At 36.4% G+C, this 19,911-nt stretch overlaps 1 protein-coding gene across 1 annotated transcript; it reads right to left on the bottom strand.

Moving 5' to 3' along the window:
* Positions 1-593: 593 nt before the first annotated feature.
* Positions 594-19,259, bottom strand: LOC130091940 (butyrophilin-like protein 2; the record flags this gene model as incomplete). Its single annotated transcript, XM_056260103.1, has 12 exons — positions 594-717; positions 1,254-1,314; positions 3,035-3,114; positions 3,337-3,663; positions 3,767-3,794; positions 4,055-4,107; positions 4,211-4,238; positions 7,025-7,101; positions 7,688-8,017; positions 8,111-8,129; positions 18,752-18,783; positions 18,917-19,259. Coding segments are annotated over 12 exons (1,422 nt in total), but the record flags the coding sequence as incomplete, so codon positions are not given.
* Positions 19,260-19,911: the final 652 nt, after the last annotated feature.

Genomic DNA, 19,911 nt, shown 5'->3' on the forward strand with positions numbered 1-19,911 from the left:
ATTCTGATTCTAATATACATTGTTCATTAATGAATAGGAATGAACATTTATTAAGTGCTTCTTTATTTTATTGGTAACACTTTACAATAAATTACATTACTACTTTAGTTAACATGAACTAAGAATGAACCATACTTCTACAGTATTTATTAATCTTATAGTTAATATTAATTTCAACATTTACTAATACATTATTAAAATCAAATGTTGTATTTGTTAACATTAGTTCCTGCACTGTGAACTAACATGAACAAACAATGAACAGCTGTATTTTTAGTAACTAACATTAACAAAGATTAATAAATACTGTAACAAATGTTTTGTTCATTGTTAGTACATGTTAGTTAATACATTAATATTAACTAATAAACCTTATTGCAAAGTGTTACCATTTTATGGAATACAAATAAGCATTAAGCTAAGTTGGCTATTCATTTAAATTTCACATTTCTGAAAAATAAAAACATCTGAAATATTGTAATATGTTTCATATAATTAAGAAAAATCGATAAACATCAGCCTGACATTTCTTAGGCTATGGAAAAGGATTTGGGTTGTCTCCATCCAAAAATTGATGAGGGTCGAGTCTTCAGACTCTGTCCAAGTTTATTCTGGTCTCTCTCAAGGCCTGTTCAGTTATTTCCAGTTGTCTCTCTCTCTTTCTGTGTAAGCCCTAACCAACATTTGGTGAAGCTCCTGCACTGTTCGCTTTCATCTCTGAAAATGAAAATGATATCATGTCATAATAATAGTACTGTATTAAAGTCCCCCTGTGGTGAAAATCCAGCTTTTAATGTTGTTTATGTCTATGTGGTGTTTTTACTATGCTTTAGGACAAACCATGTGTAAATTAATGGTAAATTCATTTAAGTCAACACCATTGAGTATTTATTCCTCCTTAATACTAGTTTGAAATCGCTGGTGTTTCTGACATCACAAACTACCTTGTAACCAATCACATCTACGTGTTATCGTCAGCGAGTGGATCTCTGAGCTGGTGTGAGTGAGTGGAGGCGGGGCTAATTTGCATATTCATAGAACCACGTTTACTAAATTAAGCAAGGGTGTAGGGTTATATTCAAGCTATTTTAAGGCATGAAGATTTTTTTTTTTCAAGGAAAACTTTAAATATGTCATTTTGGTGATCAAAGGAGAGTTTTAAAGGGATTAAATTATAGACTACATGGGGGACTATAATAGTGTCCGTGTATTAGATGGAGTAGTCTGTTGACTCTGACCTCATATACTCTCACCTGACATTAGAGCAGATTCATCCATTTTGTACGTCTCCTCTTCGGTCCATATTTTGTGTATCTGTAAAATGTCTGACATTAGTTATACAAACCCGGACCACCAACACTACATAACTCTCCAAGAGGGCCTCGACCCCACTACATTCTACCAGGGCTGACCAGTATGGGAACTGGAGCGCTGCTAAACGCAAGACACTACAGCGAAAAGTGAATACAGCTGCAATAATCATGTGTTTCCCTCTCCCCTCCATCTTGGATATTTTCTTTGCGTGATACTCCAGCAAAGCCAGTAGCATCGTGAAGGACCAACCCATGCCTCCCACAGTCTCTTCCAGCTCCTGCCATCGAGAAGACTGTATCGCAGCATCTGAGCCCGCTCTGCCAGACTGCTCAACAGCTTCTCCCCCAGGCTGTGTGTGCCCTCCACTCCTGGACCAGAAACATTTCAACACACCCCCATTCTCAACCTATTGTACACTTAACCTTTTGCTCCTGTTCTTCTGTAAGGACTGTTCTGTTGAAAGTACTTTTTATGGTTCTTATGTGCAATACTGTGTGTATGTTCCTCTCTCTCTGTGCACTGGACTCTTTAACATCCCCACTGCTACCCATGCTCACCTGGGAAACACATTATGTTTACCTGTACATAAAGGTGTCTGTTAAAATGATATTTTATTCATATGTTATGCTACAGTATGTCCTCTGTAGTGGACACCAGGACTCAGTTGTTTAAAAAAAATAAAATTACATGTATAGGCAAAAACAATTGGATTTTTTTTTTTCATTCACCAATCAGTTTTGGGGTTTCAGGATTTTTTTAACCAAAATGTGTATAAAGATGATTCTCAACTATGTTATGAAAGATATAACAGAATGTATTGATACACCATTTTTCCTTTATACAATATGTGGGTAAAATGGCAATGCAATGCATATTAATGTGTTCTTGGGGCAACGTGTAATGAAAAAAAGAACCGTAATAATTAATATTTCATAGGAATATTGTTGTATAATTTCTTTCCCTATTCACTTGTTGTGTCTCCCAAAATACCTGATAAACATGATTTAAGTCGTGGTGTCCACTACAGTGGACATGTATGAAATCAATGCCTTGCCCAAAAGTCATATTTTGATTTGAAACCTCATAATGTTTTCCTAAAATGTTGATTTATGAAATATAATTTGAAAAGTAGTCCGATTTAAATTATAATTACAATATATGATCATATTTCCATAAGAGTTCTACATTTGATCACTAAATTAATGTCAGTCATTTATAAAGACCAAGGAGAAGTTGTTTTCATGGTGAAACCTCCAAACATTTGGTATCTGAAAATCCCTGGATGTGCTCTTTACAGGACATTTCCAGACTTAAAACTGTGACATGTATGGTGTCAGAGAAATTCACTCAAATATAACGTCCACTACAAAGGACAAAAGTCTATTCCTGGGTCCCAGGAGGATAAAGTTGACTTGACTGGACATTATAGTATTAACATAAATAAAAAATGTAATACATTTATTTTTTATAGAATTCCATTCAACTGTTTTTAGAATATGCCAGTGAAAAACGTTCTTAAACTTACAAGTATTATAATAGCAGAGTTTGTGCTGAATATAGTGAAATAAGACATGGAAATGTTATACATGACTGAAAATGACAGGGCATGTCAAAACATCTTCAGAGCCCAAAAAACACCCCAGATCCTATAGGGTTAATCTCAAACGACTTAGGGTAATATGCAGTCGTTTCAGATCCATGAACCTGTAGGTTTTCTTACCTCAAACAGCATTAGCTGAATACTTCGATCTTGAGAAGTTGGTGACTGGCTCACAGGCTGGACTTCAGGATTCATCCTCACTAAGAACACGATAACTCAAGTGTGAATAGGTTTGTAAGAGATTTGTGTTATGTGATACCTAACTAATACATTTCCTTGCAAACTAATTCATTTATGATTGGGCTTCCATAAGTGGCATTAATACAGCTTACGTTGATGCTGGTTACATTTGACTTTATTCTGATAAAAGATTGTTAATTAGAGCACGGAGTTGATGTAGTGTGGACTTGTAAAATACTCACCTCCTACTGTAATCTCCTTTGCTCTGTCTCTGCTGATGACCTGACAATGATAATCTCCAAGATCTGACACACTGAAGTCAGTTAGATGTAAGGACACATTTCCTCTCTCCAGCTCGTGAGTGATGAGACTCACTCTGTCTTTGTAAGCCCTCCCCTCAGTCACGTGTCTGTTCTTGTAGACGCAAACACAGTCTGTCTCCTTAAACCATTTGATCTGCATACCAGTGGCACAGATTACAGGAGACAAGTAACAAGGAACAATGCATTCAGACCCCAGAGAAACCTTTGATTGTTGAGTTGTTTGTGGAATGACAAGTTGAAAATGATCTGTGAGGAAAAGAGTGAAAAAGATGGACTTACACAAACAAACCATAAATATTCTTAGAATGAGGAAAAATGATGATGTGTTAATGACTTCAAGAAAACTTACCATTGCTTGAGACGCCCATGCTGTAATTCTAATTTGGAAAATATAAATACAAAATTAGTAAAGATTTTAATCCAACATAACATTCAAACATTAATTTTACAGTAATAATTTACGAGAGTCACAACATGAGGCGAGTTTAAAATGCAGTATGAGAACAAAGTGGGATTAATTCTGATGCATAATTAATTAATTTATGCTTCATTTATTGATCAACAATGAATGGTGTGATGTAGACTGTAAAACAATAGTGTAAATATATTTATGGACAGTATTAATCTGTGCACATACCCCATGTTGTTTCTTATCTGATCGACTGTGATGTGAAGTGTGCCTTGATAATTCTGAAATGAATTAAAAATAAATAAAAAACAACAGGCTCATAGATTAGATGGATGGATGGATGGATAGATGGATAGATGGATGGGATATTTTAAGACAACTTACCGTTGGATGGTTCTCTTGTCATTTTATCCTAAATGAGATGCAGTTACAATGTTTTTTACAATATATTTACAGCTGTATTTACAATTAAAGGGATAGTTCACCCCAAAATTAAAATTATTGTCCTGGCTCTTCCAAGCTTTATAATGTGAGTCAATGGATATTTCCATCAAACCCTATCCAGAAGTGCTCCACATGGCTCTGGGGGGTTAATAAAGGCCTTCTGAAGCGAAGCGATGCGTTCGTGTAAGAAAAATATCCATATTTAAAACTTTATCGACTAAAATAACTAGCTTCCGGCAGACGGTCGTACACAAGTCGACTTGAACTTGACACACAACGTAATGACGAATGTGGTTGATCAGCCCTGTTTGTTTGAACCGCGAGAGGCGTCAAAGCTTACGCTACTCCCACGTCATACACGACTTGTGTACGGCCGTCTGCCGGAAGCTAGTTATTTTAGTCGATAAAGTTTTAAATATGGATATTTTTCTTACACGAATGCATCGCTTCAGAAGGCCTTTATAACCCCCCAGAGCCGTTTCGACTTTTATCACAGATGTATAGGGTTTGATGGACTTCCAAAAAAAAATATACCCATTGACTCCCATTATAAGGCTTGGAAGAGCCAGGACATTTTTATTATAACTCCAAATTGTATTCGTCTGAAAAAAGAATGTCATATACACCTAGGATGGCTTCAGGGTGAGTAAATCATGGGCTAATTTTCATTTTTGGGTGAACTACCCCTTTAATACCCAAGTTTAATTGCTATTTTATCTTGGAGCTTTGCACTCTTCTTTTATTTGCAGTCTTATTTTTATATTGTTTCACAATATTCATTTGAAAAGTTATATTCTTGAAAGTAAAAATTTACCATGGAAAATGTAAAGGTTATGCTCTCCATGCTTACCTCATCCATAGTCGTAATTTGCAGGTGGGACATGTCCAACATGTCCCCACCACTTTTTGCCAGGGTCGATGTTGTCCCCACCCTTTTTTGAAACATCTCGTGGCACTGGCATGGATGAATCTAATACAAATAAATAAAACATCTCCGTTTAACTGGCAGATCATTCATTTCATTATTTTGTTAAAGCTCCAGTCCGTAACTTTTTGGGGTTAAAAATCATCCAAAATAGATTTTTGAGCAAGTACATAACCAGCCAGTGTTCAAAACTATCTGCTTGCCTTAGCTCGATTCAAAGCGGTAAGCTTGTAATACTGTTTTTAATTCCAGTGGTACTGGTGGATTTCCGCGGGAAATTCGCGCATGTCTTTGCGTCATTACGTCACATCTGTATGTGACCACCCAGAATATTTGGGTCTCGAAAATATTTAAAGCTCCAGTCCGTAACTTTTCCTCTTTGCCATCTCTCTGTTCGAAATCTGTAACTGCAGTGATTCGCGGAATTATTATCTTTACGTGGGTTGTAAATCGGCATGAAACAGCGCGGATGGACACAGTGCTTTGAGGCGAGTGGTGCTGTCAGTCACCGCGCTGTGTGGATAGCCTACTGTCATACAGAATCACAGATTCACTTTTTGAAAGTTTGACCAACATAAGAATTTTCATAAGAAAATGTCTTCTGAACAAGTAACATCCATTTTTGTTCTGACCAACTAAGGGGGAAAAAGCATTCGACGTGATAAGCTTCGTTAGATTTAATCAACGCGATTTACAGCAACCGTGCAAATTATAGCCTACTTTGTTCTCAAATTCATGTTAACAACATCACATCAGCATAGCGTGACTAATGTTAAATTTAATGTGTTTTATGGTTACCTGTGTAGTTCAGAATTCATATTCTCCATAATAGCAAAACGAGAAAGGCACAACAAAGGAAACTCCATAACTGTGAATTAAGAAAACGTACTGTTACACGATTGAACTATTGAAATGTCTTACTTGTTCAGCAGAAAAAAGCCGTCTCTTTTTCCGTTTTGAACCCCTTCAAAACACAAGTACTCCTCGCTGCAGACTGTAGCGCGGTGACGTCACGTATATACAATACGTCACGTACGTACGTCACGTATGTGTTACCACGCATGCGCCATATCGCGGCGACAGCGCATGCGCGTTACGCGGTTACGTCACGTGTTTTGACGTCCCGCGTCAATTTGACATAATATTTAACAAAAATGTTAATGTATTTAAAAACTCTAAAGTAATAATAAAAGCAGCAAAAAGAAGTAAAACACACATCCATAGTTTTAACTATGCCTGATTTAAGGTAAACTTATGAGAAATTTTAGAATGTATTATTGTGTAATATCTGTGTAGTATTTTATTTAAAGTTTATTTTTACATTCTATTGAATTGAATGCCTTTATTGTCATTGTACTTTACAATACAACGAAATTGGGATCACTCTCCACTGGTGTATACAATAAATACATTTAAATAATCCTTACAGTACATAAAATAATAGATATAAATAAATCAAAAATAAAAACAGTATAAAATCAGTATAAAGTTGAATTAAAACAGTGCATTTGGAAAGAAGCTATTTTTGAATCTGGTGGTGCTGGATTGTATAGACCTATAACGCCTACCAGAAGGCAACAGTTGAAACAAAAGGTGACCTGGATGAGTATTGTCCTTGATGATGTTTTTGGCTCTTGAGAGAGTGCGACTAAGTGCAATGTCTGACAAAGATGGTAAAGGGCATCCTATAATGTTTTCTGCAGTCTTGATGATTCTCTGCAGAGCCTTTTTGTCGGCAGCAGAACACCCAGCAAATCACAATCTGATATGATTGTATCCCAAGCAAGCCCACACCTATCCCACCCACTTTTTAAAACAAAGTTACTGACCTCATGTAGCAATAACTGAGCATTTCCATCTTGAATTGGTAACCGACTCACAGGTTGGACAGCAGGATTAATCCTCACTAAAAAAAATATATATAAAAAAATAAAAACATTACTTGTGTAATGTGTATGAATAGGTTCATGGAAATTGTGTTCTTAGATATCTGAAAAATAGACATCTAACTGGCACAAACACAACATACATGATTGCATTTCCCATTCAGTTTCCTATAGCATGCTGGAAAACATTATGCTGTAGCTATCAGCTAGATTTTCATGAAGTATTTAAAAAGGTCTATACTGTATATTCATATTTAATCATCTAAAATGTTCTACTATTGAAATTTCAACTTCCAAAGAGTTGTTTTTTTAAGTTGTTAATTCATAGCTACATGATTACTGTGGTTGTGATTTCATGTGCCTTATACTATTCATAACAGGAATTATTGTCCTGACATATCAGTGTTATACATTCCCTCTGATGAATGGTTTATTCTTGTTTAAGTAGATCATATAAGACTGAAACATGACCATATGCACAATATATTAGATTTGGGTCACACTAGTCTAACAGTTTACTGATCACATATTGTATGTAGATCTCTAGATTTCAGTTTAAATTCATATTCTGACAGGACATTATTAATGAGCACATTGACTGCTCACCTCTTACTGTTATCTCCTCGCTCCTGTCATTACTGATGACCTGACAATGGTAATTTCCTACATCTGACATCGTGAAGTTTTTCAGAAGTAATGACACATTTCCTTTTCTTAGCTTGTGCGTCATGAACAGACTCACTCTGCCCTTGAAGAAAACACCTTCTGTCAGCCGCCTGTCCTTATACAGGCAAACACTGGCTTTATCCTTATACCACATGATCTCCATATCAAGAGCACTGATTCCAGGAGACAAGTGACAGGGAATAATGAAATCAGACCCCAAAGAAACCCCTGGACCGGGTGCTCTACTGGGAGCAACAAGCTGAAAGTTACCTGTGAAGAGAAGAGAGAAAGATGGACTCACTTTTACTTAAACACTCGAAATGTAATGTTCTGTGGTGGAATAAGAATGATTCCTAAACTTACTGTTGCACAAGTCTTCCATCTTAGAATCCCAATTGAGATGAAATCAAATACAGAGCAAAGTTTAATATTAAATAGAATAAATATTAGATGTTTAATTTAATAACCACATAATAACCACATGGATGTGTACACATACCCTATTTTGGCTCCTGTTTGATTCATAGTGATATGAAGATTGGGTTGATTGTACTATAAATCAGGAAAAAAACTGAATGCTCTTCTCAAATAAGATTCACACATCACACAGATTATGAGAGATACATGTAAAATGTGAAAACAAATTAAAAACTCCATACATTACATTGCTCATATGCATATGTAAATAGGAAGTAATAGAGATTAACAGTAGCATTTAATGTGGTTTCACATATTTACTATCTATAAAGAATCATTTGGTATCATTCAAAGTAAACTTGAAACATCAAATCACAAAACTCATTTGACAATTATTAATAAACAATGCACATTCAAATGCTAAAAAAAGTATATAACTTTAAAGCAACTTACTTTTGCTTTTCGCTCCCATTTTGTTATCCTAATTGAGATTAGAACAAATGTAGTTTTATTTATTGTCTGATGTTGAATTAAAAAAAAACACCTTATGTTGATCCTTCCCTGAAGCTCTGCGATATGCAGAGTGGATTGATAATCAGTTTAATGCAGATTGATAATCTAGAGTGGATTGATAAAATAAAGATATTTAAAACCACAGTGTGTGTTCAGGGCCGCGTTAAGAGCTCACTGGGCCCCGGGGCTATGAGTTACTGCAGGGCCCCCCCACCACCACTTTAGGTCACCAACTACATGAGCTAAATGTTATATCATTATACGAGTCATTTTATCTATCTATGATATAGCCTACTTCACAGTCAAGTTATATTAATTTTAATATGATTTTTTTTATTTAAAATTTAATGCCACTAAAATTTCATAATTCTTGAGACCAATTTCAATATCACAATAAATAATAGTAGTTTAAGAAAAGAATCTCAAGCTTACTGATGACAAGAGTCCCAGATAACAATAGAACAAAGGCACATAAGAAATCGACCTACTTGAAAAACTTAAAGCACTGAATATTATATTGTAAAAAGTAATCAAATATACAATACATAGTTTTCACTATAAATTCAAGACTCATTTTTATTTATTTTACAAAAGTGATTCAGTCAAGAGCAGTAAATTACTTTCTTTCTTATGTTTGATTAACATTATTGACACAAATGGCGACAGCAGCTTTATTAGCAGCTACTGTCACTTTAAGACCTCAGGGTCGGAACTCAAGTGCGCTGCGGCTGTGCAAAACCGTCTCAAGTTCACCATGGTCTCAAAACGAGCATTTACTAAATGAATTCTCTCCCGCTGCTTACTGTGCCTGATCAGTTTAAAATAGTTTGTATCTAAACCACAATTAAAAACGCGTTTAAATTATTAACTTACATCATGATGGCGCAGCAAAATTAACATATTTCTACCGGATATATTATCGCCACGCCAGCCCTTTAGCCGAATATAGAGTTTGATCAAACACAAAAAGCAATATCCATCAAGTTAATAATCAAACTTACCGAAAATTGGTGGGGTCGATGATGTCTTAAGAATAGTCTAGATTCTAGAATGAAGTGAAGAGTGGAGGCGATTGATAGGTTGATGCGTAGGCTATATTTTAATCAGGCTCAGGCAGCCATCATCTGATAGGCCTACGTACAGCAGCAGGTCGATTGTTCACGCGTTAAATATAGAATAAATATATTTGATTGGTAGATCAAATTAAAACGTGACGTTTCAATTTACCATGCCCTGCTGCCCACGGGGGTTTGATTGACAGGCGAACTGGCCAATCATAACGCCGAATACGCAATTTTGTCCGACAACAAAGCTGTCAGTGGATTAACGTCGGTGGACTTGAACGTGAAAAACGGTATTGTTTAAATTACTTAAATGACAATATTTGAAAGTTGAGACTTTGTTTCATATCAACAGTCTGAGCCCTCTCTTGTATGTAGTCACTCAGTGTAAAGTTAGTCTTTGCCCCGCGATGTATTTTTCACTGCGTGAGAACATGATGTGCTTAGGCTTGTTCGACTTCATGCAGCTCTGCGCAGACCGATCGGCGGCTGACTTGAAGCAGTGCATGCCGGTTAGAAATGTTGTCCGACTTGATACAGCGCCGACGCCACGTGACCAGAGCCGGATTAACGCAAAGGCAAACTAGGCACGTGCCTAGGGCCCGACTGGCTGGATGGGGCCCAGACAGAGGGATACATTTTTTTTTTTTTTTTTTTTTTTTTACAAATGTCCTATCTACAATTTATTTCAATATTTATTAATTAACTAAAAATAGTGACGATGTTTATCTTAACCATAGACTGTTACATTACGTCACATTAACGCCAGCCCATCAGGTGCTGCGAAGCAAAAGCCTAAATAGGCACGCAAAGAAGCACAGCTCTAATGCAGGTGTGTGCGTTGTCGTCATCTATTTTGGAGTGATTGCAATGTATTCTAAATATAAACTTGTACTGTAGATCAGCGTCATTTCTGGAAAAAACATTCACCGCTTTATTACGAGTTTAAAAGAGCGCGAGCGTCATTAACGTGCCCAGACGCGACGCTTTGAATTTGCGCGTACAATGAATAACATCGCGTCGGGAGCTGACTAAAAACGCTACAAAAGTAAAAGACAAGACGTTTGAATTCAAAGTTAAAAAGCCAACACACTACAACATTTTTAAATGTTTCAAATAAAGGATCTCGGGTCTATCTTCTAAATTCTGCTGATGATTATACCCTGTCTGACATCAGCCTACTTACGCCAATAATATCAGTTTAGAATTTTTTTTCTAAATCAGTAGCGATCGTGTCTTTCTCTTCCACTTAATTTATGTATAGCATATTTAAGCTAGCAATGCAATGCATAATATCATATTAGGCCTACTTATATTAATAATATGACAATATCTGCATTCTGCAGTCGAATATTTATTAAATGGGAGGGGAAAATCCTGCCCATACCAGCTATGAAAAAAATGATAAAAGCATATATCACTGAAGTGGTATTCTGGAACTGTGAATAAATTGAATAAAACAGCAAAATAACAATAACAATAACATCTTCATTAAACAAAAAAGAGATTACCTTAGATGAAGTTTGATTAATATGTAGCCTACTGGTAAAAAGTCTGGACCAATTACTATTTTTAATGTTTTTTTATTATGCTCTACAAGCCTGCATTTATTTGATCAAAAATACAAAAAAGAAAAAGAAAAACAGGAATATTCAGCAAGGATGTGTTAAATATATAAAAAGGATAGTGAAGACTTTTTTAAACAACTTTTTAATAATAATAAAAAAAAAATCCTGAAAAAAAGTATCACAGGTTACAAAATAAATATTAAGCACCATTTCTAACATTTGATAATAAATCAGAATATTATAACGTTTTCTGAAGGATCACATGACACTAAATTCAGCTTTGCATCACATAAATATATTTTAAAGTAGTAAAATAGGAAAACTATTATTTTTAATTTTAATAATATTTCACTATTATTTATCTGTATTTTTGATCAAATAAATCCAGGCTTGATTAGCATAAGAGACTTCTTTCAAAAACATAAAAAATATTAATGTGTCCAAACTTATTTACTGTGTAAGTAAAAACATTTAAAATTAAATGTTGTATAAATTAAAAGGTTAGGAATCATATTTGTTTCAAGAGTTTTTTATTGGGGGTGGGGGGCCTCCAACATGAATATTGCCTAGGGCCTCCAAATGTCTAGAACCGGCCCTGCACGTGACTGTGACGTATGCCATCAAAATACCGCGAGAGCGATTCGAGAGCAGCCGGAGAACTCAGCCAGCGCAGCTTCTGAAGAGCGGCTGCTCGGGGCTGCACGAGCTCTGATGACGACACAGCTGTTCCACGATTGGCCGGATTCACCGCATGACAACGATCACGTGCGTTTCGTGTTTATTCTCACACCTTTAGTTCCACTAAAGCTCACAAATCAGTTTTTTATAACAGTAAACACTCTTTTCATGTAGTCGTGATGTTAGGCTATCTATTGTGTTATCTTTATCAAAATAAAAGTGATTATAAAACGTCGACTGCACTTCATTGATAGTGGCTATTTTGAACTTTATTCTTGTTCAAACAGATGCAGTATAAAGCAGTACATAAAGTATTGAATGAAAATGTGTCTGAAACATCTGTGCATTTGGCAAATATTGAATTTATTTCACTTCAGCTGTGGTAAAGTATACAAACACCACGTGAGCGGTTAGCTACTACGGGAACCAGAAAGTGTCCGACTTCACGTCTCCGTTTGCAGCTCCTCCCCGCCTGCACGCGGCTACTCTCGCCGATCGCTTACATCCAGCCGCAGCCGATGTCGAACACACCTAATGACTCTTGAGAGCCGCCTGGCTTGTCACACAGTAACTAAAAAAGGCGGGTCTTTGCGAACGGTCACTATAATATTAATGATAATGATTCCATGATAATGCATGGAATATACGGCAAAGCCCCACTAAATAACAGGACCAATTTGTGGGGGGCGTGGTAAGGCTTTGGAAATCAGATTGCTAGTAGTAGTCAATCTGCACCACAGCCAATCACGGGCCCCCTCCTTGCTCGGGCCCCGGGGCTTTAGCCCCGCCTAGCCCTATTGTTAATGCGGCCGTGTGTGTGTTAGTTCATATATTAATCACACACAAACCTCAAGCTGATTGTCTGAATCACCGTGTCTGAAGCGAGTTTGGTTTGATAACTCTAAAAAAAAAAAAAAAAAAAATGAACACCATCTTGTCAAATAAGAGCTATGAGAAACAGAAGTCTAACTTACCATATCTTGCGTCTCCCATCTTGTAATCCTAATTGAGATGAAAAAAAAGGATGTCATGCCATAACATCACCACACAGTTAATAGTGTGTGATCTATAACACATCAAAGATAAACTAAAGTCAATTGTTGTGAAAGACAATTTTTAAGAAAAAGCAGGGAAATTGTTGTAATACTGTAAAATTGTGTTACGTTATTTTTGTTTGGCAAAGTAATCTAAAATTCAAGAACAGAGAACAATATATGAGCAATATACCGCAAGTTGATTGACATCAAGAGTGTCGATCTAGCAATGAATTTTAAGAATGATGTAAAATAAAGATATTTAAAACCAGTGTGTGTTAGTTTATATATTAATGTGCACACAAACCTCAAGCTGATTGTCTGAATCACCGTGATACTCTACACAAAAAAAAGAAAGATTTTTTTTAAAACCATCTTGTCAAATAAGAGCTATGAGAAACAGAAGTCTATTATATACTCACCAAAGCTGTATTTATTTGATTAAAAATTGAGTAAAAACATTAAAAAATTTAAAATAAATGTTTTCTATTGTAATCTATTTTTAAATGTTATTTATTCCTGCGATAGCAAAGCTGAATATTCAGAAGCCGTTACTCAAGTCTCCAGTCTTCAGAAATACTTCTAATATGCTCAAGAAACATTTGGCGCTCAAGGAACATTTCTTATTATTTTGAATGTTGAAAACAGCTTAAAGTAGGCATGAAATCAAATTTGACAAATCTTCTTTTTATATGTAATATTGTAGTGTTTATTATAAATGATTTATCTGTGCACTTCATTATTTTTTTTAAATTCATGTACCGTTATAATCTTTAATCAAATACATTACCCTTCCCTTCCCCCTCGAAACGACCACTCTTCTCTTTCGGTCACGTGCAATGGCGAAAGGGTGCGGCCAGAGCCGATGAGGGTGCGGCTATCGGTGCACCGCCTCTCAGAGAAGATACATTCAAATCTGCCTCCATTTTGTTTGCAACGCCCACCCTCCAAAGATCCAATCAATTCCCGAAGGACGAAATCAAGCCCCGCCCTACATTTTTTTCTAATTTCAGAAGACGTTTCACTCGGATATATGTCACAACAAGGAAAAAATGACAATCTCAACTTCCGTTTCATGCCGACTTTAATATTTTTGTGGAAATCAATTTTCAAGAATCTTTGATGAATAGAAATTTCAAAAGAACAGAAATCTTTTGCAACATTATAAATGTCTTTACTGTCACTCTTAATCAATTGAATGCGTCCTTGCTGAATAAAAGTACAAATTTTACTGATCCCAAACTTTTGAACAGTAGTTTATATTTATTTGTTTTGCTAACTTGCTTAGATTTTCTATTTCTATTGTTTCCAGTGTTCACTTCCTGTGTTAAGTTCCTCTTTTACTTTGCTCCTATAGTTACTCTTATTAGTCTCCATAGTGATTTGGTCACCTGTTCCTTGTTATTCTGTGAATTTATACCCCAAAATTCCCTATCAGTCAGTCACGTTCAACGTTACGTTGAAGGCAGATAGGCAGAACCCTATTGCTGATAAGCAACCGCTCGCCTGAATGAGTTAGTTCCCACTCGTCAATGTCCATTGGCTTGTTTTGTTACCAGTGATTGGCTCCCAAGTGAGATCCCCCCACAACGTCAGTCTTTCGACGTAACGTCTCCATTCCATACTTCAGGGAAGGATGCGTTTGTTGTTTTTAGTTCTGTTGTGCCTGCCTTGCAGTGATGGCAGAAATATTCTTTTCGAAACTTTGAATCAATTGTATCTATTAAATGCAGTTAACAAATCATCTAATACCATTAACCGTCTTTATAATATGTGTTAATTAATTACATTGTACAGCTTGATTTGTTTGTTTTATGGAGAGCATGGTTAAATAGACCAAGAGACTTTTCACTACAACTCTTCTTTTTTTTATACAAATGTGTCATTAAATGTTTACAAATTTATAAAATTGATCAGAGATCAGATAAAACCTGTACAGACATGAGAGATCATCGCATCGAAATTTCAAAACGGTTGTGATGTAACTAAGCCCTATTTACTGAAATCATGTGACTTTGACAGTTTGATACATGCTCCGAACTGAAAAGGTTTCAAAGCTTCACAAAACAGTTTTCAAAAGTGCCCATCACTTCTGCTTTGTGTCACTGGTGCTTGTTTATAAGCAGCGCATGAAGAAATCAGGAAACAGTTTTTAATAATAAATCCAAACGAGGAAAACCCAACCACATGAAATCATAGATGAGACAAAACAAGAAACAGAGGAAAACACAAATTTAAATACACAGGGACTAACGAGTTAACTATTAGACCATCAGGTGATAGGAATACAACACTCAGACACACTGGGAAACTGGGTCAAATGAACGGGCAAATATGACAGAACTAAAAACACTGAACATACATGTTGTTCTACTCTTTGTCTTTCTGAAACACCCTGCATTACAGATGGCAAAGATTCTGAGGTTTTAAGAACTTACCGTTGCTTGATTCTCTGTTGTAATCCTAATTGAGAAAAAGGTTTTATAATTTCAGTTTGTCTGGACAAACATAATATCATTATACAACAAGGATTTATCATGGTGATTCCTTACAGTGAGTCACAACACAAGTGGCTAAAGCTTACTAAATTCCTTGCCACACTGATTTATGTATTTGACAGACAATGTATATGTTGCTAGACTTATTTTAAAAAGAAACAGCTATTTTCACAATTCAAATTTAAACGGACGGGGGGTTGGGGTACTTTTTTGAGATTGTTGATAGTTTTCCAGATATCTATTTAAGGCTATCTATATTAAATAATTAAGCTTACTAATATTTTTTTATTCTTGGCTTCTGAATCACAAACACTACAAACTGCAAATACAAATATTTTTTAAATATTCACCAGGAATGGTTTTCCAGTTTAATCTTGGTTCCAGTCTACTTAAACCCACACCATTTCAGCTTTTATATATGCGTTTTCTTAGGGTATGTTTACACGACAACGATATGCCTAAAACGGAGAAGTTTTTCCTTTGAGTTTTCCGCGTACAGACGAACGATCGTGTTCGGGTCAAACTAACGTGTCAAACCGATCCCCATTCACACGGATACGTGAAAACGACTAAAAACGCTATATTCTGCTGCCAGGCCATTAGATGGAACACTAGAGGCTGAACTTGCAATATGTTTGTGCATGACCTCATTGTCTTCAGAGATTTTTTTGAGTTTTTGTTGTTTACACGGAGAATGTTTTTTAAAAACTTGCACTTTAAAACCCGTTGTCGTGTAAATGAACGGCCAAAACGCATAAAAAGATTTATGTTTAGTAGAAAATGGTGTCGTGTAAACAGCCCCATCGTTTTCACAGATTCGCGTTTTTGATGTTTAGACGGAGACGTTTTCAAAAACTTGCACTTTGAAACCTGTTTTCAAGACTTTGCGTTTTCAGGCACCCAAAACGCCGTTGTCGTGTAAACGAACGGCCAAAACACAGAAAGGGCCCTATTTTAACGATCTAAAACGCAAGTGTCAAGCGCAAAGCGCAAGTAACTTTGTGGGCGGGTCTTGGGCGCTGTTGCTATTTTCCCGGCGGGATAAATGACTCTTGCGCCAGGCGCAAATCTAAAAGGGGTTGGTCTGAAGTAGCTTCATTGGTCTGAAGGCGCACTTGTTCTAAAGCGGATTCCTATTATAACGGCGGATTTGCCAGGCGCGCGCCAGGAGCGGTTCACAGCCGAGGAGAGCAACGTTCTCGTCAGGGCCGTAAAACACAGAGAAGTGACATTGGGGATGGAGAAATCCACCCAAATTAACTTCTGTTAAACAGGCGTATGATAATTTGGGTAAATGTGTAAGCTACATGTATGCTTTTATAATAAATTATTTAAATATTAAATAATTATTTGTCTGAGCTACTCTGTCCACACAACCCCACACGAAACCTGAGGTCTGGTGATCAGAGACTTCTGTCTGTCCCCAGATCTCGGTTAAAGAATAGAGGGGACAGAGCCTTTGCTGTTGCTGGCCCTATAGGCTGTGGAACAGCCTTCCGGTTTACATCAGAGCTGCTCAATCTGTAACTGTTTTTAAATCCTCTCTTAAAACCTTTTTTTTTTTTTTTAGCTTTTAATTCATTGTGAGCTTCTGTCATGAATGTGTGGTTTGTCCTTGTTCTTTATCTTGTGTATTGTTCAGCACTTTGGTCAGCCCTGTTTGCTGTTTTTAAATGTGCTATATAAAAAAAAAAAAAAAAAAATTGTCTATCTATCTATCTATCTATCTATCTATCTATCTATCTATCTATCTATCTATCTATCTATCTATCTATCTATCTATCTATCTATCTATCTATTGTAATAATGTATGATTTGCAAAAATGAAAACTGCTGCTTAGATGAGAGATGCGCGTTGTGCACACGCTACATTGATTATGGCCAAGCATGCGCCCTTAAAATAGCATAATGAACAACGCGCAACGCGCCACTGACTTTAGACTAGTTTTTTCTGGTCAGTGGCGCAATTGTTTTATGGAACAGCAAAATAGCAAAAAGGATTGTTTGCGCCGGAACACGCCTCCTTTTTTGCACTGAACCGCTCAGGGAGCGCAAGTTCATTTCCTAGTTTAGTGACGTGCTTCTGTGGAGGGAAAATCGCGCTTTGCGCGGGTGCAAAATAGGAATGATACATGCGTCGGTGTAAAGTCAATTGCGCTGGATGCAAGATAGGGCCCAAAATGTTTTACGTTTTTAGTTGAAAACGCGGTCGGGTAAACAGCCCCTAAATTTGAATTAACTTTGTTAGTATCCTGCTGTGGCTACTTGCAAATGTACTGTCTCCACTGGAGTCTTGTTTACCTTAAACAGAATACAGGTTTTGCAAAATTCGGCTGCCAGAATCTCAATTTTTAGGTTAGCTTTTAATTGATTTATTGTCTTTTATGTTTATTTTACTGTGTATTATGTCTCTTTGTGTGTTGTATCTTTTAATTGTTTTTGTACAGAGCTTTGAGATGTGCATTTAATGGCGCTATAGAAAATAAAGGTTATTATTATCATTAGTGTGCTTCTACACAAGTGTATGTCTCCTTTGGCAAATATTGCAGTTGTAGTTTGTTTGAGCCTTATTTCCTTTTTCCAGTGGTTCTAGTTCTATGTGCTATTTGTCTAGCTTTTTGTTCTTTAGTATTGTATCTAAATTTCGTATGAAATGCAATGTACATGCAATCCAATTTTATGACTGTTGAAGCATTTAACACAATGAATAGGCCAGGCAGACTGAATATATGAACTGGAAAATGTTAATTATTCTTGTTTTTGGTATCACTGTTTATTGCCTCTATATTGTTGGCCAGAAGAGAACTGGCCCCCCGACTGGGCCTGGTTTCAGTCACCTGATTGAGTTTTGGTTCCTTGCCTCTGTCGCTTTTAGCTTGCTTAGTTGGGGACAATTAATATTCAAAAATATTATTGATCTGCCTGAGAACTGAACTGAGCTGGATGGATGATGAGATATCTGTTTTCTACAGAGCGGCTATAGATAAATGTACTTTTTACAACAAAACTGAACCATCTCTGAACTTACTTAAGCTGACACTATTTTCTTCTAGATCTGTTGTTCAGCCGAAACAAACTTTGTTGCATAATTTTCCTGTTATCACTGTAAAGCTGCTTTGAAACAGTATTGTAAAAAGCACTAGGCCGATATAAATAAAGGTGACCTGACTTGACTATTGTCTTGTATATTGTGTTGTGCTATATGTTATTCACAAAAAGAACGGTGCTGTCTTACCACTGTAAAGATGTCCTTGAAATTGGCAGAGACTGCATATGTCAACAAACAAAAGTGTTAATTGGACAGGCATTGCTGTCACATGAAATGTATTAATTACTAGGCATGTTTGGGATTGCACACTACTAGTATACCTGCTCCTGAGTGGAGTTATGAAGCGCTTACCTTCTTCTGCTACATTTACTGTTATCTGCTGTTTTTTATTTCCACTGGTGACCTGGCACATGTAAACTCCCAGATCAGACTCTCTAAAATCTTTCACTCTTAAGGACACATTCCCTTTCACCAGGTCATGAATGAACAGACTGGCTCTGTCCTCATAGTCAACACCCTGTGTCATCTTTCTGGTCTTATAGCTGCACACACATGACGTCCCATACCAAGTAACCTCCATGTCAACAGCACTGATTGCAGGAGACAAGTGACATGAGACAATGAGAGTAGATCCCAAACAAATCTTAACTCTTTCACCTCTTTCAGGGATAACAAGCTGAAAGTCATCTGTGTGAGAAAAGAGAGAGATTCAAATATCACATGTACTGGGATTTTGTTCGAACAGGTCATTCCTATGATTCAGTGTGTTTTAGTACTTTTAAGGTATTACTACTTTTGTTTGTTTTTAGACTGTTGGTTTCTCCATCTAAGGTAGTGCCTGTATCAAACGTATAACAATGTCAGCGCTCAAGTAACAAATATTTCAAAATGTCAAATTCATAGTCAGACCCGTAAGAAACTTGCAACACATTAAAGGGATACTCCACCCAAAAATGTAAATTCTGTCATCATTTACTCACCCTCAAGTTGTTGCAAACCTGTATGAGTTTCTTTCTTCTGCTGAACACAAAGGAAGATATTTTGAAGAACGATTGGGACCAAACAGTTGTTTGGTACCATTGACTTCCACAGTAGAAAAAAAAAAATACTGTGGAAGTCAATGGTGCCCCACAACTGTTTGGTTCCAACCGTTCTTCAAAATATCTTCCTTTGTGTTCAGCAGAAGAAAGAAACTCATACAGGTTTGCAACAACTTGAGGGTGAGTAAATGATTACTTTTTGGGTGGAGTATCCCTTTAAGAGCTATTATACTCACTGAATTCTCTCTTTCCACTCTACTAATTCCTAACTTTACAGTCTTACACAATATAAAGGCTAAATCATAT

This window comes from Rhinichthys klamathensis, unplaced genomic scaffold (genome assembly GCF_029890125.1).
Source record: "Rhinichthys klamathensis goyatoka isolate OS25496 unplaced genomic scaffold, OSU_Roscu_1.1 h1tg000172l_1, whole genome shotgun sequence".
Lineage (NCBI taxonomy): Eukaryota > Metazoa > Chordata > Actinopteri > Cypriniformes > Leuciscidae > Rhinichthys > Rhinichthys klamathensis.